We start from the raw sequence: 25,873 nt of genomic DNA, 5'->3' as shown, positions 1-25,873 counted from the left end.
AACCCAAGAGGTCTTTATCTGTGCTTCTCTGTAAACATGGATGTCTTTGCGAGGTGGAGGTAGTGATGTGTCTTCCTCATCTAAAGTATTAAGCTATATGGAATCAAATTCCCACTCATGTGAGTTAGTCTCTGAGTCACTTTCCAGTAACCGGTTACTATACCATACTGGGATATCCTTTGAGTTAAACACTGCAGGTGTGATCGGTTGATGTACCTTTGTAGATGAAATAATTGGTGCTACAAGAAGGATTATGGGGATCAACGAATCTGATACAGGGAGTATCGATAGTGTTGACTCTACTGCTTCTGCTAGAATTGTCAGTGTTGTTGATACTGTTGCTGCTGCTAATGGTGCTATTGATGTTATTGCTGCTGTTGACGGGGTTGCTGGTTTGATTGGTGGGATGATTGGTGTTGTAGATGGTTTTGTTGGGATTTTTAGCCTTAATGGAGCAGTTGGTGTGGTGTTCGATGCTGCTTTTATAATCAAAGGTGACCTCTTTGTAATAGGATGATATAGTGTTTTGTTGGGTTTCCCTTTGAATCTGAGCTTAGGAAGGATCTCCTTTTGAAAGCCTAGGCTAGTGTTATCTTTGGGTTTTAATTTCCTTTATAGCGGTTCATGTCATCCTTGCTTGCAAGGTCCCAAAGCACTTTGACCATCATAACCCATTCTTTGCATAATGAGAAAGCCTTTGCCATACTGATCTGTGGGAAGCTTAGCTTGCAGAATATTGGTGGTGATGGGATCTTTATAGATCCATTTTGCTGTCTTCATCTCTGGTCTCTTCTTCTTGAATCTTTCCAAGGATGAATGGCGTCAAAGTAGATGTTGGTTTGACCAGTGGCATTTTAAGTAACCACTGAGGTTTGCCATGTGTCCTAGGAGAAGTAGGCATTTGTCCCACACAAAAGAGTTGGCTTAAATTGTACTCCCAAGGACCTTCCTCTTCTATTTTCATTTTGAGCTTCTCTTGCTTGGGTATAGTGGTGTTTGAACTGGAAAGAGAGGCTGGACTTACGTATGATGTGGATGAGATGGCTTCTCTATTGTTGGGAATGGTAATCTCTGGTTGATGACTTATATTATGACAATATGCAAAGGGGTTTGCATCGCCCACGATTGTGATTTCTACACCATTATGCGAGAACTTGATACACTGATGGTAGGTGGATGGAATGACTTGCATGGCGTGTATCCAAGGTCTTCCTAATGATAAATTGTATGGCAGAGGAAGGTCTAGAACTTGACAGATGATGTGTTTCACCACAGGGCCCACTCGGATTGGTAGCACAACAGCTCCTTTGGATGAAAGCTCTGCATCATCATAGGCTTTGATTGTGATCTTCTTGCGGGGATCCATTGATTCAATTGCATATCCCAAAGCTGTGACTAATTGTAGTGTACAAATATTCAGGCTTTCTTCATTATCAATCAAGACTCACTTGATCCTATGTTGGTTGATAAACCCTTCAATGTGTAGTGAGGCGTTGTGAGGTTGCTGGAAGGATGAGTTGTCACTTTCAGAGAAAGTGAGACAAGGTGATGACCTTAGGTTTCCAACCACAGCTTGGAACTGATCTGTGTTGAGGTTTGCAGGGACTGACGCCTCTTGGAGAGATTGATCCAAAATTGTTTTATGGGATGGAGATAGGCGTAATAGCTCTAAGATAGATATCAGTGTGGGTGTTTTGTCTAACTGTTCCACAAGGTTATACTGCTTTGGGATAGATGGGGTGCCTTGTGGAGTTGCTTTTATGGTAATCTTGTTGCGACATGTAACAACACTGCAAGTGCAGCTGGGATTTTTGATGGTAATAGTTGCAATCTGTTCACTGGAATCATATAGGTGATTCATAGTGTAATTATATACGACTTGCGTATAATTGGTGGTATCTGTGTTTCGCCCTACAGTGGAAGGACCCCTTTGATCCTATGATGGAAGTGGATTTTTAAACATGAGATGATCATTGTTTGTCATTTTTGGGTCATGTCCTTCGATTTTGATTTCACCTCGGTCAATAAGATCCTGAATAAGATCTTTCAGTCTATGACAATTTCTTGTCTTATGTCCTTTCTTTTGATGGAAATCACAATGTTTAGTATCCCTCCACCATGAAGGTTTGACTTGAGGTTCATAATTTGATGTTTTGGGTAAGGTAACCATATTTTGAGAAACTAATTGACGTAACATTGTTTCAATGGGTTCCCCTAAGGGGGTGTATGTTCGTTTTGGTTTAAAATTTGTTGACATTGTCTGGGTTCCTCTTGAGATGTGTTGCGTCCTTAATTTGGAGGAGCAACCGTGTTATTCTTGGGTGGGGGGTTTTGTCCTGCAAATTGAACCACAAGTTGTGCACTTTTGATAGTTCTTGCATCCACAACCCCATCGTTAATGATGTTTTTGTTTTTGTTCCAGAAGTTAGGCTTGTCACTATTGAAGCATGGGCGAGGACCATCCTTTGGCTCATTATATATCTTGATAAGCCCTTTTTTTATGAGAGCCCACTCACATTTTAAGCCTTTGGTGATCATGTCATTGAAAGAGTCTGTGTCTTTTACGTCTAGGTGAAATTGTCATTGAAAGAGTCTGTGTCTTTTACGTCTAGGTGAAATTGTCATTAAAAGAGTCTGTGTCTTTTACGTCTAGGTGAAATTCCATTTCGTCATTTAAGTTGGAAATAAATATTTCCACTAGTTCTTGTTCAGGTAACTGAAGAGAACATCTGCTAGACATTTGACACCATCGTTGCAGAAAGACTGAAAATAGCTCACCTGGTTTTTGTTTAGTGTTACATAGACCAACCATTGTGATATCACATTCAATGTTGTGTGAGTAATGTGCCAGGAACTTCTGGATGAGTTCTTCAAATGTCCTAATGCCACCTAGTAATCGGGAAAACCATGATGTGGTTGTTCCTCCCAAGCTTTGGGAAAAAAGTCGCATTAGGTAAGTATCCTCGTATGCCACTTCGAGGCAAGCTGAATGGAATTCTCTAACATGATCACAAGGATCTCCTTTCCTGTATACTTTTTGAATTTGGGTGTTTCAAACCCTCATGGAAAAGGTGGCATATGAAGAGTCCTATCAAAGGGGTAGGGACAAATGTCATTGAGTGAAAATCGATTGGTTTTTACACCACTATGAAGTTATTGGGCGAGATTTTTGACTTGTTGCCGCAACATGTCTATTTCATTTGGAGGAGGAGGAGGTGGTGGATTACCTTGATGAAGGTTATATCTGATGTGATCTCAACCTCTTTCATCCTTATTATGACTTTGGCATTCTGATGCTTTTCTTAGTTGTGCAACATCAAAGTCAGAGGGTAGTTTAGCCCCCTCTTGAGCAAGTCTTAAAAAGTGAGCATCGGTGTTGCTCTTGAGCATTTCATCAAAAATTCTATTAAAGAGAGGGTTGTGTTGTGCCCTTTCTATTGCTGTAGGAGTAGGAGTACTTGGATTTTCATCATTTGCATTTCCTCCAAGGGCCTCTTGGAATTCATTAAGATTTTTCTCCTCTTCCTCTTCAATTTCTTGTTGTCTAGACCTGGATCTGGTATGAGTCATTTTGTTTACAATTTTTTGATGAAGTTTGATGAAAGTGATGATGAGTTGGTGATGGAATGAAAGATTGATGTTTGGTGAAGTGTTTTACATACAGATCCCTAGCACTAAAGGTAAATGTTACCAAAGTTCTTTCTTGAATTGCTTGTTATGTTTGATTGACAAAGTTTGATGTGATAAGGTGTAGTGGAATCTGAGATGTATTACAAACTCAACTACCTAGTAATGAGAGGATTCACTAATAGACTAGTTTTAACCTGTGTAGAAATGTCTCTTAGGATGAGTTTATCCTAGATGTAGAGACACTCTACAAAGTGATGTGTTTGTAGTTGGAAGTGGATTTGATGAGATATAGATATGATAATGGATGAGAGTTTTAACTTCAATAGAAACTTTGTGTTATAAAAGGAACAAAATCTTCCTCTTCTTGTTTAGGGGTTGTTGGTTCTACCCTAGCTATTATATGTGATACAAATATGTGGACAGAAGGCAGGATTGATCTTGCCTCCCTTATTTTGATGATAACTCAAAGCTCTATATTGAGTAAAAGTTCTGCGGTTTAATGATCCCAAATCAAATTCGTTTGATTTCCCTTGAAGGTAAAGACACATGTGACGTAAGAAGGTTCTATGAGAGACAAAGATTTGTCTATTAAGATAGAAGAATTTCCTCCTTCTGATAAAAGCCTTTGAACTTAATGGTCTTTTCTTCAAGTTGATGTGTTGATGAAGATTCTTCTTTCTCAAGATGTGAATAATGGTCATATAGTTTGATACTTTTTGTTGTTGCTCTTTGTTTTTGATCTTTTGTGTTTTGAAAATGTGTGTTGGATGAATACTTGTGTTGGATTTTGGATTCTTATGATGTTTCTTTGACTAGAAAACAAAGCAAGCACACAAACACAAGAATGTTGCCTCAAAAGGCACAAGTAAGTATGGGTCTAGATCAACCCAATCTTTTGAACTTTTTATGACCCTTTCCTTCAAATGTATTTTAGGTGTTTTTCCAAAGCCTGAAGTCGGCTCAATTTGCATTGGTCTTGACTCAAAAGTGAAAACACTTCAAACACTTTGTATCCCTAAGGTCAAATGGCCAGTTACGATAATTTCAGCCCACATCTTGATATTTCTTTGACTTTGGTACTACATACCTTATGAATCCTATCGTGGCAGGTAAGGATGTGATATAATAAGTCTTGCACGAGCATAACAAATAGATGATCCCTATGATGGGGGAGTCACCACTTTTATCAGGCTACAAGTAACCTTTCAAAAAGCTATGTTTCTACTCAAGGAAATATGTATGGTGAGTATCTTGGGAGCAAAACCTTGTATGCTCTTACACTAAATTTATCACAAATATCCTCAATCAATAGAATGGGTGGGCTACTACAAAAAGGTGTTTAGTAATTTTCGATGTCTTTGGACATAAGTTGATTCTGCAGTGACTCACTTAAGAGCCTTGTAACTTGTGGTGGGGCCCATTGTCCTTTCGACAAGTTACACAGTAGGAACAACTATACCCAAGGCTACAACTTTTGCTCTCACCTGATTTCTATAGTAGCTTGAAGGATTTACCGTGCGAGGTCATTCCCAAGAGTGATGTGTCTCTTGGTAGGCCTCTCTTAAAAAGATAAAACTTGAGTGTTACTAACACTTTTCTCTTGCACCTAGGACCACGAAAGCCAAGGGAGAGGATAGTGTGTGTTAGAAGTAGGACCACTCAACCAACTCTTTTGCACAAGTGTGCCAAACACAAAATACACTTGTTCCTTTTAACTTGTCATTGCAATGATGTTCTATCTAATTAGAGATGTTGCTCCAACAACCATGATGTTCTTTTTAACTTCAAAGGCAAAATGTTGAGTAAACTAGAATTTGAAATCCTGGTCAACTAAATGAAAAACACGTTTGCATGAAGTAAAATCATTTTGAGAACAACTTTGACAAATTTGGGATTCTTTTTAACTTGCACAAAAATGAAGTGTTGATTGTGAATTTTAGTTTGATGCAAGAAATAAGTTTTTTCTTGTCTTGTTTTAAGCACCAAAATAGAGTGTATCCCTAACTTGCAATGAAAGAAAATTTGTGTTGTGATTTTTTAGAGCACCAAATGAAAGTTTGAATCCTAACTTGCAAGTAAACAAAATTTGTGTTGTGATTTTTTAGAGCACCAAATGAAAGTTTTCTATTTTTAAATAACAAAATAGGGTTAGTTTTAAAACCTGCACATGAAGCGAAAGGTTAGTAAAATCCGACCATATGGTGGGCTTCCAGAAGCCTAAGAAAATTTATTTTATCGGTTACATGGCCTTTTTTTAGAACATTTTGTTACAATAGCGCTACTCTGTGTGAAAACAGAAGCACTACTTAACACAAACATGCTATAATAAAGACAAAAGCACCAAACTAAAAATTTTAAACAGTAAAACAAGTGCGCTACAATATGGACAAAAGTGCTAGTTAAGGCTCAAAAGCGCTAATATATGGACCATAGCGTTAAATTTGAGACAATAACGCTATTGTATTATTATAAATACAATAGCGCTAAAAATATCAAATTGCAATAGCGCTAAAGCATGAGCAAAAGCGCCAGAGCGCGACCTGTATGTCAAGCTAAACAGTCAAAAAGTTAGTTTTGTAAACAAAAAATGTTGTTGGGTGCTTGATTCACGTCGGGTTCACCAAATGATGCTCTGCAAAATGGTGCAAAGTTAGACTAAAGCCTATGGTCGTATAACACACAAAAACACAAGAAACCATTAGTGTTAATCAACCAAAAACTATTCTAAGAAGGCATATCAAAAGAGACACTAAAAACATGATAAGATATTTAACTATGGAAGAAAATACAACAAGGCATTTCTAAATGCCTTCTACCATGCTCTTAGCTCCTTCTCCCTTGTTCCTCTCCTCTCCAAGTTCCAAATTAGTGTAGCTCTCAACAACTTTTTGCACTATGGATGCTTATGAAGATTCAAGATTGTAGATGATTATGACCTATGTTATGCAAGTGTAAATAAAAGCTGAAATAAGATATTTATCTAATTAACTAATTAATTTTAAATCAAAAGAGTGAATATGATGCTAAATGCTCTCTAGAAATGCCTATATATTAAATGCATACAAGTTTTCAAGATCTAGATTATGAAGAAATGGGCTCTATTTATAGGAAAAATGGAGCAATGGATGGTTGAGATTGAGTAATCTCAACAAGGGTTAGAATTGAATGATATCAAATCCATGTGAAGGCTTTCAACCCAATCCTAGGATGACAAGTGTCAATATGAGATGGGTTGAGAGGAGAGGGAATAAGCATTAAATGCTTGACATGACCTGAAGGTTAACTTGGGAGTTAAGGTCAAGGTTGGGTTGAGTGAATAAATTATTTATTCAAAGAATAAAGCTTTTATCCAATGGATAAACTCTTGTGCAAAGGTAAAAGGGATAACCATGGTCAAAGCAATAAATGCTTGAGGAGACACATGAGTCATATGAGGGTTGAGTTAGGGGTTAACCATAAATGGTCATGTAAGAGCCACGAGTGGTTTGGAAACTTTGGAGGTTAATTTGTTGAACACACAAAGCATTAAATGCTTTTCAAAGACTTTGAAGTCTTTGAGAAGTGACTCCAAGTTGCTTAGGAATGTGACAATAATTAGGGGATGGATTAGGCTAATTAATTAGGATTCGATAGGTTCTAGAAGAATTTAGGAAGGGCAAGTTGGGGATGTAGGCAAATGCAAGTGGGGGGGGAATAAATGATTTAAATAAATGTTTTATTTAATTTATTTAAAAGAGGAAAGAGGATTAAATTGAATAAATAGAATTTATTCATTTAATTGATTGTGAATTTTGGCTTAATGAATTAATTAAAATAAATTGAATAATTTATTTAATTAATAGGAGAATGTTTGAAGATGAATTAATTAAATATTAATTTAATTAACTAATGGCTAGTGGATTTTTAATTAAATAAATAGAAAATATTCATTTAATTAAAATGGACAGATTTATGTGACTACACAAACAATTGAATCTATCTCAGGATGATTATGTTGAAAAGGTGTTGCAGAGATTCTATATGGAGAATGCAAAAGATGTCAGCACACCTTTGCCTAGTCATTTGAAATTAACTAAGGAGATGTGTCCAAAGACATAAGAGGAGAAAGAAAAAATGTCCAAGGTACCATATGCTTCAGCTATAGGAAGTTTAATGTATGTCATGGTGTGCACGAGACCAGATATTGCACATGTTTTTGGAGTCATAAGTAGGTATATGAGTAACCCCGGATTGGAGCATTAGAATGCAGTAAAATGGGTTCTCAGGTATTTGAGTGGTACATCAAATAAGCATTTATGTTTTGGGGGATCTACTACTGATTTAGAAAGTCATGGAGACTCAAACATGGTAGGGGATATTGATACTAGGTGAATTACTATAGGTTATGTCTTTACTATCGGTGGGATAGTGGCGAGTTGGCTCTCTAGGTTGCAAAAGGTGGTTGTTTTATCCACCACAGAGGCAGAGTATGTAGCTGCAACAAAGGAAAGCAAAGAGATGATATGGCTGCAATATTTCATAGAAGAATTGGAAAAAGGACAGGCTAACATTTATTTGTTTACAGATACCCAGAGTGTCATCCATCTTGCAAAGAATTATGCCTTGCATTCAAAGAACAAAACACATACAGTTGAGGTATCACTTCATTCAGTTAGTGTTGGATGGTGGACAATTACGACTGGAAAATATACATATAGATGAAAATCCAGTAGATATGTTTACAAAGGAAATGACAAGGGAGAAGTTGAGCTCCTCTTCAACTTCGGTTGGTCTTCAAGATTGAAAACAATAAAATAGAACAACATAGTCTAGGGTGTTTCATTCTAGTGGGAGCTACAAGGTCAGCGATGTTATGATCAGTCTCCAAGTGGGCGATGATCTGTTGTGGAGTCTAATCAGTCTCCAAGTGGGATATTGTTGTCATATGGAGCCTAATCAGACTCAAAGGTTAAATTTTCCCTACTTCTATCAACGCAGTTTCCCCCCATATTATTTGATGAGGGTTTGGGGGCAGCGCCCTGAGAGGCCAAAAAGACTTATTATTTTATAAATGCATTGGGTGTTATTTTTCTATTGGCTAACATGTTGTAACCCTAATTTTGTAACTGACATAAGTCTTGATAAAAGGCTAAGGGTTAGGGGTTTTTGTAGAGAATTTTATAGCATTTTTTCACGGTATTCAGTTGCAATGGATTGCTAGTTGTAATCAGTTTTGATTTACTCGATAATAATATTGGACTCTTTGTTTGGTGGATGTAGCTCGAGATTGGGTGAACCATGTTAAATATTGTCTCTTCATTGTTATTATTTATGTGTTTTTCATTCCTGTGTTAATATTTATCTGCATATAATTGATATTTTTTGCATGCAATTCCCAGCACTCTTGTTATCTCGCACAACAACCTATACAAGTTTTGGACTAGAGTAGGGTAAGGGCTTCCTTACTTCTTGTGGAATCCTTTTATCCCGCACTACCATCACTTCTTCCTTTTCACCGTGGGGGGGTAGCAGGTGATGCCATAATTTTTTCTTGAGTTATCCCGCATCACTCTTTTCAATTTTCTATCACCCATGTAGGGTAAGAATTTGCATGTGTTTAAGTTCCCCTATGCTACACATTACACAAGCTTAGAACTCATGCAAGGTAAGAGCAGTATGTCTTCGTGAAATCTCATTATCCCGCATTGTTTATTCACTTCCATCCTTGACTGTGCAAGGTAGTAGAGACCCACTTTCGACACTGTCCCCACTTAACCCGCAATAATTTTGTTTTTGTAGCTTGATACCCTTGCGGGGTAAACATTTCACTTTTTAATATGCATCTCCTTAGCCCACATGAGTAAACTTTACCCTCTAATGGTCATGCGGAGTAACTTTTTCTTTTGACAAAACATGACTTCCATCATCCTGCATGGCATGAAATCGAAGTTGATAATTGCTATGAGGTAATACCTTAGCAAGATGACGATAGTCAATAATACGGTATTATACACATCCCTTGTCCCCTATTCATAGTATTGTGGATGTGATAACCTGCATGTTATGCAAATTGCGACTGCACTATTTCTAAGTCAAATCAGATTGCACAATGCATTTCCAAATTGATGGAATGTGTTCTCCTTGTCCATTTTCATGTCCCAATGATAGACTTCATGCATTCCTCTTGTATCTCCTTATGCGTATAACATGGTGTGTTATATGATATTACAACAACACTTATGCTCTTGGTAAAACCTGTTTGACCCATGCTATCATAGCTCTATGGCCTTGGTCCTTTAAACACCCACAAGTGCAATATCTAACTTCTTGCAACCTCCATGCATAAACATATAACCTTCACAACTCTATCATCCTAATGCAACACCATATGAGCCAATTTGACCTTCCTCTAAGACCACATCATCCTACATCACTATAACCATTGATGTAATGCCCCACCAGGAACCCTAAAGGAAAACAACACAACTAGGCAACTAAAGGGTGAAATAAATTTTTTTTGTTAAAGACTAAGTGCACTAACTAAAACCATAGCACGTTGAATACCACAATGGAAGTCTATCATATGTTTTCCTAAGGGTAACCAATGAAGATTAATTTCATAGATTATATTAACATCATAGTTAATCCATTTAATTAGATAAATTGAATGCTTAAGTTTAAAACTACAAATACATCCAAATTTCATATTAAAGAAATAAAATTATTCCAATGTATCCAATTTCCATAAACCATTTAAACATAAGATCAAAACAATATCCATAAATACATGGCTTCCAATAATACCACTGATTACAAAGATACAATATCAAGGTTACATAAAAGTTTGATACAATGACCAGAAGGTCTCAACTGAACAATGTTCTCAAACAAGAGCTGGTACATAAACCACAAACCAAGAAACACTAGCGAAGCCTTTCCTCGCCTGAAGATACAATCCAGAACATCCGATGGGAAGTGGCACTACCACCTGATCATGTGATCCCGAAATGGAACCACCCCACCGTGCTAGGAGATAGTAGAAAACCCTCAAGCAAGAAAAGTAAGACAAGTACAAAAGGACTACAAGACTCTGCAAACATCCATGTGACTCAACTCACAAAACACTAGTGACTCTAAGAAGAGAGTGTCATCGCATAGCTTGATGGTTACCATGGTACAACCTCCATAGGTCCCGGACCCCATCCTTGGGTTTCTCTTGGTAACCTCTCCCGAGCCTCCAGTTCCAATTAAGTCTCATGCAGACCCTACCAATCCTTTCGTGAAGACAAGGTGGTAAGTTTGCCATTCCAGGCCTTCTCATAACATTATGAGCCCTATACTAGCACTCACCTATGCACGAGGTACATTTATCTTAATTAATATTTAATCTACCCACCCCCTAATCAATTATTAGGTTATCACTTTTTAACTGACTTTCGATGGGTTATCCTTTCATCCACTTCGAGCACGGCCCCTGCTTGAAAGCCACTCTCTCTCATAGGACACTAACAGGAAATGTTTCTCTCTACGAGAGCTCTATGGTGAAACAAACAACCATAAACAATCCTGACAAGCACAGGTGAAGGATACACAAATACCAACCCAAGATTAACCATTTGGACAAAAACACACAATGGCTCATATCAAATAGGTTATACAACAACACTTGGTCTAGGAGAAATAATAACATAGGACACAATGACAATTCAACCAGAATACCAATGAAATTTAAGCTTGACTGAAAACACCATTTACACAAGATCCTAATATAAACAATCTTTTCTTAAAACAGCCAAAGCATAAATTATTTGCGAATAAAGATTTTTCCAATAATAAGAAAATACCACTATTTTAAAAAAAACATCCTTCTTGTCATTTGTCCAAAAATATTTAAAATAAAAATAATTCTCCAAATGTATTTTCAACATATTTATAAAAATTATAAGCTCTATTCTTGAAACATTCCAAACTGTAATTAAATAATATTTAAAATACATTTAAAATATTATAATAACTACCATAAGAAAAACATATCATATATATATATATATAGACACACACACACACACACACACACACACACACACACACACACACACACACACACACACACACACACACACACACACACATACATATGAATACATGTATACATCTATTAATATACATATATAATATAACACATAATAAATTTTATTTATCCAACCCCTGGGTACGAAACCCAAAACAGTCATACCGCAGTACGCACAGGGGTTAGAAATTAATTTAAAAATTAAAACCATGTTAAAACTTGTTTTATACCCCTTGGCATGGTAGCCTCAGCTACCATCGGTAGCTAGTCCTACTGTCCGATAGCACTGCTACCATTGGTAGCTAGCACTATCGTCCGGTAACACTGCTACCGTCGATAGCACTGTGTACTACCGCTGGTAGCGGATGCTACCGTAGGTAGCATGCCCTACCTTTATATATATATATATATATATATATATATATATATAGTTTTAATATTAATTTCCAAATTCCTAAAAATATCATTTTACATAATTCCCATAGAATTTTAAAATTTCATATAAATTGAAAACTCCTTCACATAATTTTATTTCAAACACAATTTTTTTAAATTTAGATAATCAAATAAATTTAATTCACAATTAAATTTATTTCTAAGAAACCACAAGATTTATTTAAAGAACTATTAATACAAATTAAACCAAAGAGAATAAATTAATTTTCTCAATGTTTTCAAAAATTCATCCTTCCCATAAACTAGAAAAACACATCAGGCATGGATTTTAAAACAAAACTTGAATTCACCAGAAGAGGGTTTATATTCGACAATAATTTTATACACACACATCAAACAGAGAAAAATAGAAATATCTACTAAAACCCACAACTAAAAATTCATCCAACCTGGTATAGCTTTCCTGGAAGAAATCTGTAGAAGTGCCCTAACTTTTTCAATAAGCTTCCAATAAATTCCTTCACCTAAATTCTAGACCTATTCCCGTGTGTACCTAAAATAAAGACCTATTCCCCTATTTAAACTAAAATTCTAGGTTCAATAGCTTTTCTAAAAAACCTAAATTTAGAATAAAAATAATTTTATTTTCTTTTATAATTTTATAACAAAAGATAAACTAACATGCAATAATTAAAAATCATTATTCTTTCTTTTCTTTTCTCATGCACATTAATTCATTTTCTAAATAAAGAATTAAAACAATATTTTAATTCTTATTAATCCTTTTATTCATTTATTTAATTAAAATTTTAGGAAATAATAAAAACAATTGATCTAATTTTATTTTTTCATTTAAATAAAAATATATCTCTAATATCATGCAGCTTGCAACTTAATTTAATAATTTTTTTTAATTAACTAAATTTATAATCTCAATGCATAAACAATACAACTATGAGATAATTCCATAAACTTAATTAATTAATTAATTTAATCCACTAAAGCACTCAAACTAAACAAATCTCAAGCAATTACCCATAAAAGATAAAAGGACAAAATACGAAGGCTGAACAAACTAACAAGACGACCAACTGACGACACTCACACGAGTGTAACTAAGTAAAATAGGGTCAACTACTATCTCCTCCACTTCTATCGGAAAATATAAGGCACGCTCAGACCTATGAAGCCAGGTGGAGACGATACCCCGTACCTACCCGGTACTTGTACCTGCAATATCCTGCATCACCGAACCACACATGCATATATATATAATATAGAAAACACGACATACACACCGATGAAGGAGAATCGCGACATTCCCTGTCTCACTGAAATGAGTGAAGGAAAATCATCCCCTTGCATCCAATACACTCGTAAACACACAACATATAATTACACATTGCATAGATAAAGTAAAATGTCAATACATAGCAATAATCCATAAAATGCCATAAATCACAAGTACTGAAATACTGCAAATAAATTATACATCTCATCTCCAGTTAAAGCATAATGTTATAAAAATTTGACTAATATATCATGGTTTAATGTATCCATTGAAAAACAACCAATAATAAAATATGAGTCTAATGAGCTCAAACTAGTAGGGGTACTACAATTGAAGCTTCTTAACTGTTGACATCAATCACTCTACATGCTAGCTGCATCTTCATTCAGTAGGTGTCTTGTATGTCTCTTTGCATCTTCATCCACTCAGCCCTACACAAACATGTTGACATCAATGACAACAAACATCACATAAATATTAGGGGTTGACTCTATAAAAAATAATTGATATATGACCAAGGGAAAGAACAAGATTGGCATATGTGACAGTGTCTCGAGGGATGTTATACACATCCCTTGTCCCATGTTCATAGTATCATGGATGTGATAACTTACATGTTATGCAAATTGCGAATGCACTTTTTCTAAGTCAAATCAGATTGCATAATACATTTCCAAATTGATGGACTGTGTTCTCCTTGTCCATTTTCATGTCCCAATGACACACTTCATGCATTCCTCTTGTATCTCCTTATGCAAATAACACAGTGTGTTATATGATGTTACAACAACACTTATGCTCTTGGTCAAACCTTTTTGACCCATGCTATCATAGCGCTATGACCTTGGTCCTTTAAGCACCCACAAGTGCAATATTTGGCTTCTTGCAACCTCGATGCATAAACATACAACCTACACAACTCTATCATTCTGATGCAACACCATATGAGCCAATTTGATCTTCCTCTAAGACCACATCATCCTGCATCACTATAGCCATTGAAGCTTCTTAACTGTTGACATCAATCAACTCTGCTTGTCAGTTGCATCTTCATTCAGTAGGTGTCTTGTATGTCTCTCTGCATCTTCATCAACTTAGCCCTACACTCACATGTTGACATCAATGGCAACAGACAAATACATAAATATTAGGGGTTGACTCTATCAAAAATAATTGATATATGACCAAGGGAAAGAGCAAGATTGACATTTGTGACAGTGTCTCGAGTAAAGTCTCTAGAAGGTGTCAGAATAATGTCAGCATTCACATATGATCATTACGAAAAAATGAAAATGGGTAGACAACTTGCAAAGTAAAAAGCTAAAGAAAATAGATTAAAATTTTTAGAAGATAATTGATGTAATATATCTTTGTTCAAATTCATTTCCATGGGTTTTTAGTGTTTTAATATAACATATTAAATACCTCATAGCTTCTTCCAATAATATCTTACATAGAAAATCATCTATTGCATTGTAAATTAATAGAATAAAACAAAGTACAAACCATTGTAGCATCTTGATATTATAAAAGAAAAAATCATAAATCAATAATTAAAAAAAAAAGAAAAAAAATGTCAAGTAGTACATAGAATTTTTTTTTTTTAAGGCCAACTTCATCAAATAGATGTAATGATTATATTGTACATACATAAATAAATAAATAAATATTATAAATAATATGATATGAATTATCATTAATAAACGTGTGATTTTCCACCATTATAATACTTACTAACATCCTTGCATCACTTTTTTTTGCTATAATAAAGTGAAACTCTACATATATGTTATTTTGTTCTATTCCCTATTTAACTTAATACATTCAATTTATATCAAGCAAAATTTTATAAATTTATCTAATCAAATGAACTTTAAAGAACATTTTCTTACATATATGACTTAAATTTATTATATTTTTATTTACTTAATGATAACATATAATTTCTTAAACTTTAGAAGCATATATGATATCCTAACTAGTCTATAAAAGTTTATCTTTTCTTAATTATTATTAATGTAAATGCTAATAGTAATTTTCATTCAGGTCACTAGGATGTCACACAATGCAAATATATGGGAGTCCACTTGGTTGTCAAAGTATCAATGGAAACTTCCAATCAATATCATCTATTGTATAGAAGAATTTAATGTTCTCTATTGGTTGAGAGAAAATATGACCAACAGAAGTTAAAAGAATGGACTAAGAACCAGTAAATGAAAATTTGATAATTATGCTCTATACTTTAAATTTCTCTATGGATCCAAGGTGAAAATGAACTTAGATGTAAAATTCAATAATCTACAAATTGAGATTACGAATTTTTCTGATTGGTCAATTACTCTATACCATGAACTTCAAGATCTCTACCTTGCTAGATGTATCTGGAAGGTCATTATTAGGCCTACAGTGGCCATCATAAAGCACAACCTATCTAATCAACTTGCATTAAGCTCATGAGATTTCTTAAGGGAAAATCACAAATTAGTTATTACATAAAGCCACTCGAGGAATGGTTGCTTGCTACTTTTAAATTCAATTATTCAATCAAATTCACAATGCATCAAGTCATGTCATCATTCAAGTTGTTACATCATAATATGGAATACCTACATTACATGTCGTGAAGTCCAATGTGGCAATTAAAGTTCAAGATGGAGAGTTATTGCAGTGTATAAATGGTTAACTAATTCAAAAAAGATTTGAAATTGTATTTGACAAATTTTTTATGTTATTTACACATTTTAACTATGACTAAATTCTATTTTGACACTATTTTATAGATGTTGCCTGAGAGTTATTATTATTGCATAAATAATTAACTAAGACTATAATTATCAAAATGGACAATTAGTGATGTATGCATTTTGTTCATCTGTGTTACCCATTACATTCTAGAGTTTCTTTCAAACACTTTGAATTATCTATTCAACCATTTATTTTTAAACTTGTTACTAACAAACTCTTTATTATTATTTATGAATATTATATATTTTTATAATTTGATATCTCTTGGTGTCTCTTACTTATATTTTTTAAAATATAAGTATGCTACTTCATAATAGGATTCCCTTTCTATGAGGTGCCACAATTAATGAATTAATAATAAATAATTATAGAAATTACAACATAATGAGGATACATGCATTGGTATATCTATCATTATACAAAGTAGATTATAACATAATGAGGAGGCATACATAGATCTAAATTAGAAGTTGTCTTTTGATCAAATTTTATCAAACAAAAGAAAAGAAATCAGTTTGTCAAAATCACCAATAGATTGAACTCATTCCAATCATGTTTATGAAAGTTTGAACATTGATAAATAATATAATTTTTATAACATTTAATCTTTTACAAGACATAAATAAACATGCATCTAAATTAAAATATTTTAATTGATTTGTCCCATATTTTAAAAAAAACAAATCCATCAAAATCATCTACAAATAATATAATCATAAACAATATTTCCAATCATGCTTTCCTATCTACAAGGTTAAAATATTAAAATGATAAAATAGACATGACATAGTTTTAGCATGTGTCATTACCTATATAAGACATAAAAATTAACCAAAAAGAGAAGAGGCGGTGTTGTGATAAAATTTGTATACTTTGGGGGAGTTTCTGCCGTGGAAGTCAATTCACCAACGTGTAAATCTCTGACACGAACTTTCTGAAATGACAGGGTTTGTGTTTTAGGGTATCGCTGAATTAAAAAACCAGAGAACCAGCTCATTCTGACAGCGACATTCAACAACTTTGATGCAAAGAATCTCAGGCAGCTCTCTTTATAAGGTCTTCTCAATTCCTCTCCTTTTCTCAGTCTACCAAAATTTAGCACATTCCATAAGAAAATTATGGAATTTTCATCATCTACTGTTATTATCGTTGGCGCCGGCATTTCAGGTAATGAATCTGGTAAATATTTGCTGGTTATTTTCACTGTTGAAGCTGAAAATGGAGTATTATGTAGCAGGTAATGAATATGATAAATATTTTCTGCTTATTTTCACAGTAGAAGTTGAAAATGGAGTATTGTGTAGCAGGAAATGAATTTGATAAATATTTGCTGGTTACTTTCACTGTAGGTGCTGAAAATGTTGTATTGTGTAGTAGGAAATGAATCTGATAAATATTTGCTGGTTATTTTCATAGTACGTGGTGAAAATGGAGTATTGTGAAGCAGGTATAATGGCGGCGAAAATCTTGTCAGAAAACGGAGTTTCCGACTTTATGATCTTGGAGGCGACGGATCGAATCGGCGGACGTCTCTGCAAATGGCAATTCGGCAAGCATACGGTAGAATTGGGGGCTGGCTGGATACAGGGCGTTGGTGGAAATGTCCAAAATCCGATTTTGGAATTGGCCTCGCAGCATAATCTTCGCACTTGCAATTCCGATTATAGTAACATAAAGTTCAATATTTATGATCAAAGGTAAATATTTTTCAAAATCAGATTCTCTGTAAAAATATTTCGTCAAATTAGCTCGATTTTTCGGTTTAGATAGGTAATGGTTTTGAGAATTGCATAAAACAGCGGTGCGCTTGTGCCGAGTTCAGAGGCGGCTGTCTCGTATAAATTAGCAGTAGAATCAGCTAACTGCGAATTGGCCCGTGAGGCGTCCGCCAAGGCTAAAGGTCGAGCACATGTTTCAGATTCTTCAGGATTGTAAGAAAAGCTCCAACATTTTTCAGGGATTATGGATGAATTCAGATCTTTTGTGGATATTTTAGTGATTTGAAGCATTTTATTGTTGTTTCAGAGCTGATTCTTCACCCATCGAATTGGCCATAGACTATATCCTGCATGACTTTGAAATGGCAGGTATGGAGTCAAAGTCTTCAACGCTTTGTATGCATTTTAATGATATTTAATCTGCTGCCGACTTTGAATTTCAATAGTCTAATGCTTCTTTCGGTGTGGCTTATGAATATTTTCCAGGATGCAGGCTGAATTTTAAGGCAATGTCTATCTATACATTTGACTGTAAATATTTATTCATTGAAAATAAAAACATTGGTCAAGATTTTAATTAATGGATATTTAAAGTCAAATATGCATCCAATAAGTTACATGGAGTGTTTCAAAATAACATATTTTGAATTTTTATTCATTCATATATACAATTAAATTTGTATTCATTTAAGTTGGATAGATAATATGGATTCTTAAAAAAAGATTTTTAGGAAAATATAAATATGTTTTCAATGAGTTGGATAGAAGATTTTTAAGAATATATAATACTCTTAGTCAAGAAGGTATCTAATAGTTGAGTAAGTTTTAATGATTGAGATGATTCAAATTTTTTTTTGAATAATATAGTATTATTTATTGTGACTTTAAGATAGTTGGTATTGACTATTATTAATAGTTAAATATAATGTATTTATTAAATTGAAAAAATAATAAATTATATGATGTTTTCTAGATACATACATAAATCGTAATTTAATATACAATTATTAGTCAAATTTTATTTAGATCTTATATATTGACATATGCTGTTGTGATTTTTTAATTAATATTTGTTATAAAAGAATTGTTTATAAATAACTTTTTATATAAATAAAAAATAGTTTTAAAATTAAATATTATATATATTTGTTTATTTAATTTTTAAAATTATGTATTTAATAAAATTTTAGATATTAGTTATATTTTTAATTGATTTTTTATATTAAATTTATTATGTAATTCAAGTTAATTTGATTATACGATTCTCATTAGAATATTTCTATTAATTTCAATTAAATTTTTATTCGTTTTGAAACTTATATCAATTATACTTGCTTGAAATGTTTTTAGATTTGATCAGATGAATATTTTTCATTAAGCTTCCAATCACATTCTGATCCATCAACAAGATTAAAAAAGTAGTCTGAGAACAAATATATTATAGAAAAAGGTCTATGTTGTCAAGCTCCATCATTAAGAGGAGGAAAGTAGGTAGATAGGAGAATATGATTAGAACATTAATGAAAAACAAGCTCCATCAAATATTGATTAAAAAAATTGTCAAATCTGGAAACATTAAATATTAATTTAATTAGACAACCTGCCTGAGTTGAATGCTATTTAATTAGACAACCTGCCTGAGTTGAATGCTTAACTTTATATTTATAATTGGAATAAAACTCTATCAGCTTTATTTTTATAAGTTTACTTTGAGCTCATCTGAACGCTCACTGTGCTGACCATGTCTGTTCAATTAATTTTTTTATTATATATCATTGAAAGGAATATATGCATAGAAGAAGACGTAATAGATTACAACTTGGTGGGCTGCAGATGTAGAGCCAATTCCCACTTATACAGAGTTTGGGCCAAGAGAATGTTTGGTTGCAGACGAGCGAGGATATGAATATCTCATCCATAAATTGGCCCAACAATTTCTCAATACCAAAAATGGATCTATTCTAGATAGTCGACTAAAGTTACAGAAGGTTTAACCACTTAAATTCTCTGGTTTTGGTTTAGCAGACTCATGGAGATGAAAAAATTGAATCTTTCTTTGTTTTCCTTTGTTTGTATTGCGTTACAGGTAGTTCGAGAAATACAGTATACAAAATCGGCAGTCCGTGTGAAAACAGAGGATGGATCAGTGTACACAGGGAAGTGGGGTATTGTATCTGTCAGCCTTGGAGTTCTTCAGAGCGACCTTATCAGATTTACCCCTCAGTTGCCTGTAATGACATATCCCCAAATGCTATGTTTATATCTGAATTACTGTTTCCATGAAATCTTTAGTTTTCACAGTTTGATTTGCAGAGATGGAAGATGGGTTCTTTCTACAACTGCGAGTTCAGGATTTACACCAAGATATTCCTGAAATTTCCTCACAAGTTCTGGCCAACTGGGGAGGGCACTGAGTTTTTTCTATATGCAGACCAGAAACGAGGCTACTATACCTTCTGGCAGGTCAGTTTTGGATTATCATCCCAAACTATTCAGTACTAGTTATCTTAAATATATCTATTTACTTATAATTCAAAGTTAAGAGTTATTTTATTTTAGAGCTATTTTATCCAAAATTATAATAAAAGATTAGATTTTTATTATTATTATTATTTTTTTCAAACACACTTATACCATTAAACTCCACTCTTTACTGCTATTGTAAAATGCTTCTCCACAAATATGAGATTGACACTCAATAGTATTTATAACAAAAAAACTGTAAATTTTATTTTTAACCATTTTTTTTTTGTTTTTTGGTATTATGATCTATAGCACATGGAAAATGCCTACCCAGGATCGAACATCCTGGTTGTGACTGTAACTAACGAGGAATCAAAGAGGATAGAACTACAGAGCAGTGAGAAGACAAAAGCAGAAGCCATGGCTGTTCTGAAAAAGATATTCGGCAAAAGCATACCTGAGGTGCAGGAGATTCTAGTTCCGAAGTGGTGGAATAATCCCTTTCAACGTGGAAGTTACAGTAACTATCCCATTTTCGTCAACTTGAAGCATTTTGAGGCTATAAGGGTATTTAACTCTAAGCATTTGTACCTATTTACACTTCTTATAAAAGATGTTTAATGCATTGATTCAGTGCATTTTAAAATCTTCATGATGTTCAGGCACCGGTAGGGCCAGTCTTCTTTACAGGAGAACATACCAATGAGAAATTCAATGGTTATGTGCATGGTGGATACTTTTCAGGTTAATTAACTAAACAATTGAATTGTTTTAATTGTTTGTTTGTGATTAAAGAATAAAATAGGTGTGCTTGGAATTTAAAAATCTTTGTACACAAAATAAATTTTTATTTGATAGTTGTGCTATCCAAAATAATTTATAATTCTCTTAATGATTTTTGGCAGGCATTGATACAGCAAATATGGTGACAGATAGAATGAAGAAAGATAAGCGGACTGGAAAACTTCATGACTCTTGGTCATCCTCTCCAGATTAGACTGGAAAACTATAAAATGTGTTCTCATCTTCACAAGAACAAGATTTTAGCAATAAAAAATTAATTTACAAAAGTTTTTTTGCTCCGTTAAAAGTGTGTTTTGATCATGAATTTGTTTTTATTGAAAAACATATACAGTTAAAATCATGTGATACATGTCAACTATCATTTACAGTTACAAATTTAATCTTGCGGAAAAACTAATTTCTCATTCATTACCTTGACCCTCTCTATAGATAGAAAAATCACATCAAATTTTGTATATTTATTATTAAGTAACATAAGTTTGATCTATTGCACTAAAGGAATCTGATTTAAAAATCTTTCTGGCATCGATTCAATATGTAGATTAATCTAATGTGATTCAACTGAAGTCACATGATGTGCTCAAATCAAGCCACATCAATGGTCAAAATCGTGATGAGTTTGAAGATAATGACGAACGCTGGAAATAAAACAGCTTTATTGTTGTTTTTTGTTTTTGTGAATCAGGAGTCGTATACTGCTAAGATAGGTTGGAGTTTTTTTGGTTTAAGTTTTAAAAGTCTTTGTACTTTTTGTTTTTGTTTTTTAGAGCTTTATTTTAGTGTGTTATGCTGATCAATATAGATGATCATATTTCTATATATAAGACTATGTAATTGTAATACTTTCAAGTTTTTAAAATATCAATATTTGTTTTCTGAAATAATTTGCAATCATTTTTTTTTTTTCTGTTTTTTTGTGTCATTTAATTTATAAATCCTACATTTGATATCAGAGTAGGTTGCAAGAGTTCTGATTGTGTAGGTTGCAGGTTAGAACAACAGTTATTTCTAGATGGCTAATGGAAAGGATTTAGCATTTCAGCTTCCATTATTTACTGGAGAAAACTATGATTATTGGAGTATCAAGATGAAGAACCTTACTTTTATCCCAAGATCTTTGGGAATTTGTGGAAAGTGGATACACAGAACCTGTTGATTAGAATACATTCATTAGAATACATTCAATACATGGATACCACAATAGAAAAGTTGGTTGAAAGAAGATAGAAAGAAGGATAACAAAACTCTTTTCACCATTCAATCTGCCTTGGACGTTTCAATTTTTCCTCGAATTGCTAGTCTGACAAAATCAAAGGATGCATGGGAGGCTCTACAAATTGCATACCAAGGTACAGACAAAATCAAATTGGTAAGACTTCAAAATTTCCGAAGAGAATTTGAAAATTTGAGGATGAAAGAATCTGAATTCATTCATGAATTTATTACAAGGACTCAAGGTATTGTGAATCAACTTAGGATTCAAGGTGAAACTATATCAGATCAGAAAATTGTAGAAATTTTTTTGAGGTCTCTTTCTCCTAAATTTGATCCAACAGTAATTGCTATTGAAGAAAGTAAAGATCTAACTACTTTCAAAGTTGCAAAATTAATTGGTTCTTTGCAGTCTCATGAAGAGTGCATGCAACATTCTATGGAAATTTTTGTGCAAGCTTTCCAATCTTCTATGAATATTGAGGAAAAATCCAAATCTCCTCCCTCACATACTGTTAAATTTCAAGGTGAATCTTCTGGAAATAACAGAGGAAGAGGTAGAGGAAGAGGACGAGGAAATAACAGAGGAAGAGGTAGAAGTTTTGTTGATAGAAGGAGTATACAATGCAAATATTGTGAAAGATATGGGCACAATAAATCTGAGTGCAGGAAGAAGAAATCTGACTTGAATAAGTCAAGAGCTAGTTATGCAGAAGAATATTCTGACACAAAGAATTCTACATTCTTTGCATGCAATTTGGCAAAAGAACCCCAAGAGGATGTATGGTTCTTGGATAGCGGTTGTTCAAATCACATGACAAGTAAATCTGATTTCTTTGTCAAATTAGATGATTCAATGAGGAGTAAAGTTAACTTTGGAGATGATAAGGAGGTTGATGTAATGGGAAAAGGTACTTTTGTAGTCAAGATTAAGCAAGGAGACACTACAAATATCCATAATACTTTCTTTTTGCCAGAATTACAGCATAGTCTTTTGAGTATAGGAAAACTTCCAGAAAAGAACTATAAAGTTGTATTTGAAGATAGTTGTTGCAATTTTTTTGATAAATCTAATAATCATCATCTTGTAGCAAGGACTTATATGGAGAATAGATTGTTTCCTCTCAAATTGGTTTCTACTAAGTTGCATGCACTAAACTCAACCATAGATGATTCATGGTTATGACATCAACGATATGGTCATCTGAATTTTCAATGGCTAACTTTGTTGAATAAGAAGAATATGGTGCGAGGTCTTCCTCCAATCAAGGCAAAAGAAGAAGTTTGTTCAGGGTGTGCACTTGGCAAGCATTACCGAGATAATTTTTCAGTGGGCAAATCTTGGAGAGCCAAATCTCCTCTAGAGCTTGTGCATCTTGACATCTGTGGTGATATGCAAGAGCCATCATTGGGTAAGAACCTTTATTTTTTGACATTCATTGATGATTACTCTCGCCACACTTGGGTTTATTTTTTGAAGCAAAAACTTGAAGCCTTTGCATGAATTAAGGATTTTAAAGCACTAGCTGAAAAACAAAGCGGGTATCCTGTCAAGATACTCAGAACAAATAGAGGGGGGGAGTTTACTTCTAATGAGTTTGCTGATTTTTGTGCTAGGAATGGCATCTAGAGACAGCTTACTACTGCATATACACCTCAGTAAAATGGTATTGTTGAAAGAAAGAACTGTACAATTATGAAAATGGCACAAAGCATGCTACATACACAAAATCTTCCAAATAGTTTTTGGGGAGAAGCAGTTGCTACTACAATATATATTCTCAAATGTAGTCCCACAAAAGCAGTTCAAAATTTGACTCCAAAGGAAGCCTGGAGTGGTCAAAAGCCTTCAGTGGCTCATCTTCGCATCTTTGGATGCTTGGCATATGTGCATATTCCAGATCAAAAGTGGAAGAGGTTGGATGCCAAATCCCAACTTAGTATATTTTTGGGCTACTCTACTGCAACTAAAGGCTACAGATTCTATAATCCCGAGACAAAGCAATGGATAGTTAGTCGAGATGTCATTTTGATGAAGGGGGAGTATGGCAATGGAAAGACGACATGCAAAAAACTCCATCAAAAATCATAAACATGGAAGATAACAGTGTTCCTCCTCTCCCCACATGCTCAAGTGGAAGTTCAAGCTCTAGTTCCAGTCTTCCCTAGTTCTTCAAGTAGCACAAACTCAAGTGAAGATTCGCCTCCACCATCACCTCTAGCATCTGTTCCACGAAAGGTATGAAGTTTACTTCATGTTTATCATAGGAGTAGCAATATAAATCCAGTTGTTAATTTTTCTTTGTTTAGTACAATCAAAGTTGAACCCTTTGTGTATGAAGAAACAATGAAAGAACCCGTATGGGTCAATGCTATGAATGATGAAATGAATTCCATTCATAAGAATAATACTTGTGAATTAGTTCCACTTCCCAAAGGTACGTAGGTGATTGGTGTGAAATGGATTTACAAATTCAAATATCATGCAAATGGTTCAGTAGAATGCCATAAGGCAAGACTAGTTGCCAAAGGGTTTGCACAAACTCATGGAGTGGATTATGCAGAAACTTTTTCTCTCGTGGCTTGACTTGACACAGCCAAGATTATATTGGCTATTGTAGCACAATACAAGTGGTCAATATTTTAGATGGATGTGAAATCAACATTCCTTAATGGTTACATAGATGAGGAAGTTTATGTAGAACAACCTATGGGTTATGAAGTTCTAGAAAAAGAACACTTAGTCTACAAGTTGAAGAAATTCCTTTATGGGTTGAAGCAAGCTCCTCATGCCTGGTATGCTAGAATTGACAGTTATTTCATGAAGAAAGGATTCAACAGAAGCCACTTAGAGCCTACCTTATATGTCCAACGTATTGGTAATGATATTCTCATAGTTTGCCTCTATGTTGATGATTTGATTTATATAGGTAATAACAAAGGTCACATGGAAAAGTATCAAGCAGAAATGAAACAAGAGTTTGAAATGTCAGATCTGGGACTTATGCACTATTTTCTTGGTGTGGAAGTACAACAAACATCAAAAGGTATATTTATTTCTCAATCCAAGTATATAGATGATTTATTGAAGAAGTTTAACATGGTGGCATGCAAAGAATTTGCAACCCCCATAGCCTTTAGTGAAAAACTAACCAAGGAAGAAGCTAGTCCCAAGGTTGATGCAACTCGGTATAGGAGTTTGGTTGGTAGCCTCATGTACCTCACAACCAGTAGGCTTGATATTATATATGTTGTGAGCCTCATCTCTTGGTTCATGCAGGATCCACATGAGTCACATTGGTGGGCTGCTAAAATAATTTTGAGGTATGTGACTAGTACACAAAATTTTGGCATTCAGTATTCTCCCACTGACAAGTTTGAACTAGTTGGTTAGACAGATTTAGATTGGGCCAGTTCAATGGATGATAGGAAATCAACATCTGGTTATGTGTTTTCATTTAGCTCTCGAGTTGTATCCTGGAGTAGTAAGAAATAAGCAATAGTGACGCTTTCTTCAGCAGAAGCGGGATACATGGCAGCGTCATCGACAAGTTCTCAAGC

The 25,873-nt window shown here is 34.0% G+C and overlaps 1 protein-coding gene across 6 annotated transcripts; it reads left to right on the top strand.

Annotated features, from left to right (window-relative positions):
• The first annotated feature begins 16,972 nt into the window (after positions 1-16,972).
• LOC131052611 (polyamine oxidase 1) lies at positions 16,973-21,431 on the top strand. Of its 6 annotated transcripts, XM_057987210.2 has the most exons (11): positions 16,973-17,171; positions 17,283-17,352; positions 17,532-17,812; positions 17,915-18,046; positions 18,141-18,202; positions 19,667-19,821; positions 19,920-20,063; positions 20,147-20,296; positions 20,609-20,863; positions 20,959-21,040; positions 21,202-21,429. In XM_057987210.2, exons 3-11 carry the CDS (start codon positions 17,544-17,546, stop codon positions 21,291-21,293), a joined length of 1,341 nt encoding a protein of 446 aa, XP_057843193.1. In that variant the 5' UTR covers positions 16,973-17,171; positions 17,283-17,352; positions 17,532-17,543; the 3' UTR covers positions 21,294-21,429. The 6 variants fall into 6 exon arrangements, with proteins under 6 accessions (XP_057843193.1, XP_057843195.1, XP_057843194.1 ...); XM_057987212.2 differs by lacking the exon at positions 17,283-17,352 and having other exon boundaries at positions 16,973-17,282; positions 21,202-21,431; XM_057987211.2 differs by lacking the exon at positions 17,283-17,352 and having other exon boundaries at positions 17,563-17,812; positions 21,202-21,428.
• The last annotated feature ends 4,442 nt before the right edge of the window (positions 21,432-25,873 follow it).

Source organism: Cryptomeria japonica, chromosome 10, assembly GCF_030272615.1.
Source record: "Cryptomeria japonica chromosome 10, Sugi_1.0, whole genome shotgun sequence".
Lineage (NCBI taxonomy): Eukaryota > Viridiplantae > Streptophyta > Pinopsida > Cupressales > Cupressaceae > Cryptomeria > Cryptomeria japonica.
This window is presented reverse-complemented; position numbering and strand designations above follow the sequence as displayed.

Bases quoted from the DNA above. Each gene is read 5' to 3' on its own strand.
- LOC131052611 (XM_057987212.2), top strand. From the start codon at position 17,139: ATGCAAAGAATCTCAGGCAGCTCTCTTTATAAGGTCTTCTCAATTCCT. The intron at 18,047-18,140 runs GTAAGAAAAGCT...TTGTTGTTTCAG, and splicing joins GTTTCAGATTCTTCAGGATT to AGCTGATTCTTCACCCATCG. The intron at 18,203-19,666 runs GTATGGAGTCAA...GGTGGGCTGCAG, and splicing joins GCATGACTTTGAAATGGCAG to ATGTAGAGCCAATTCCCACT.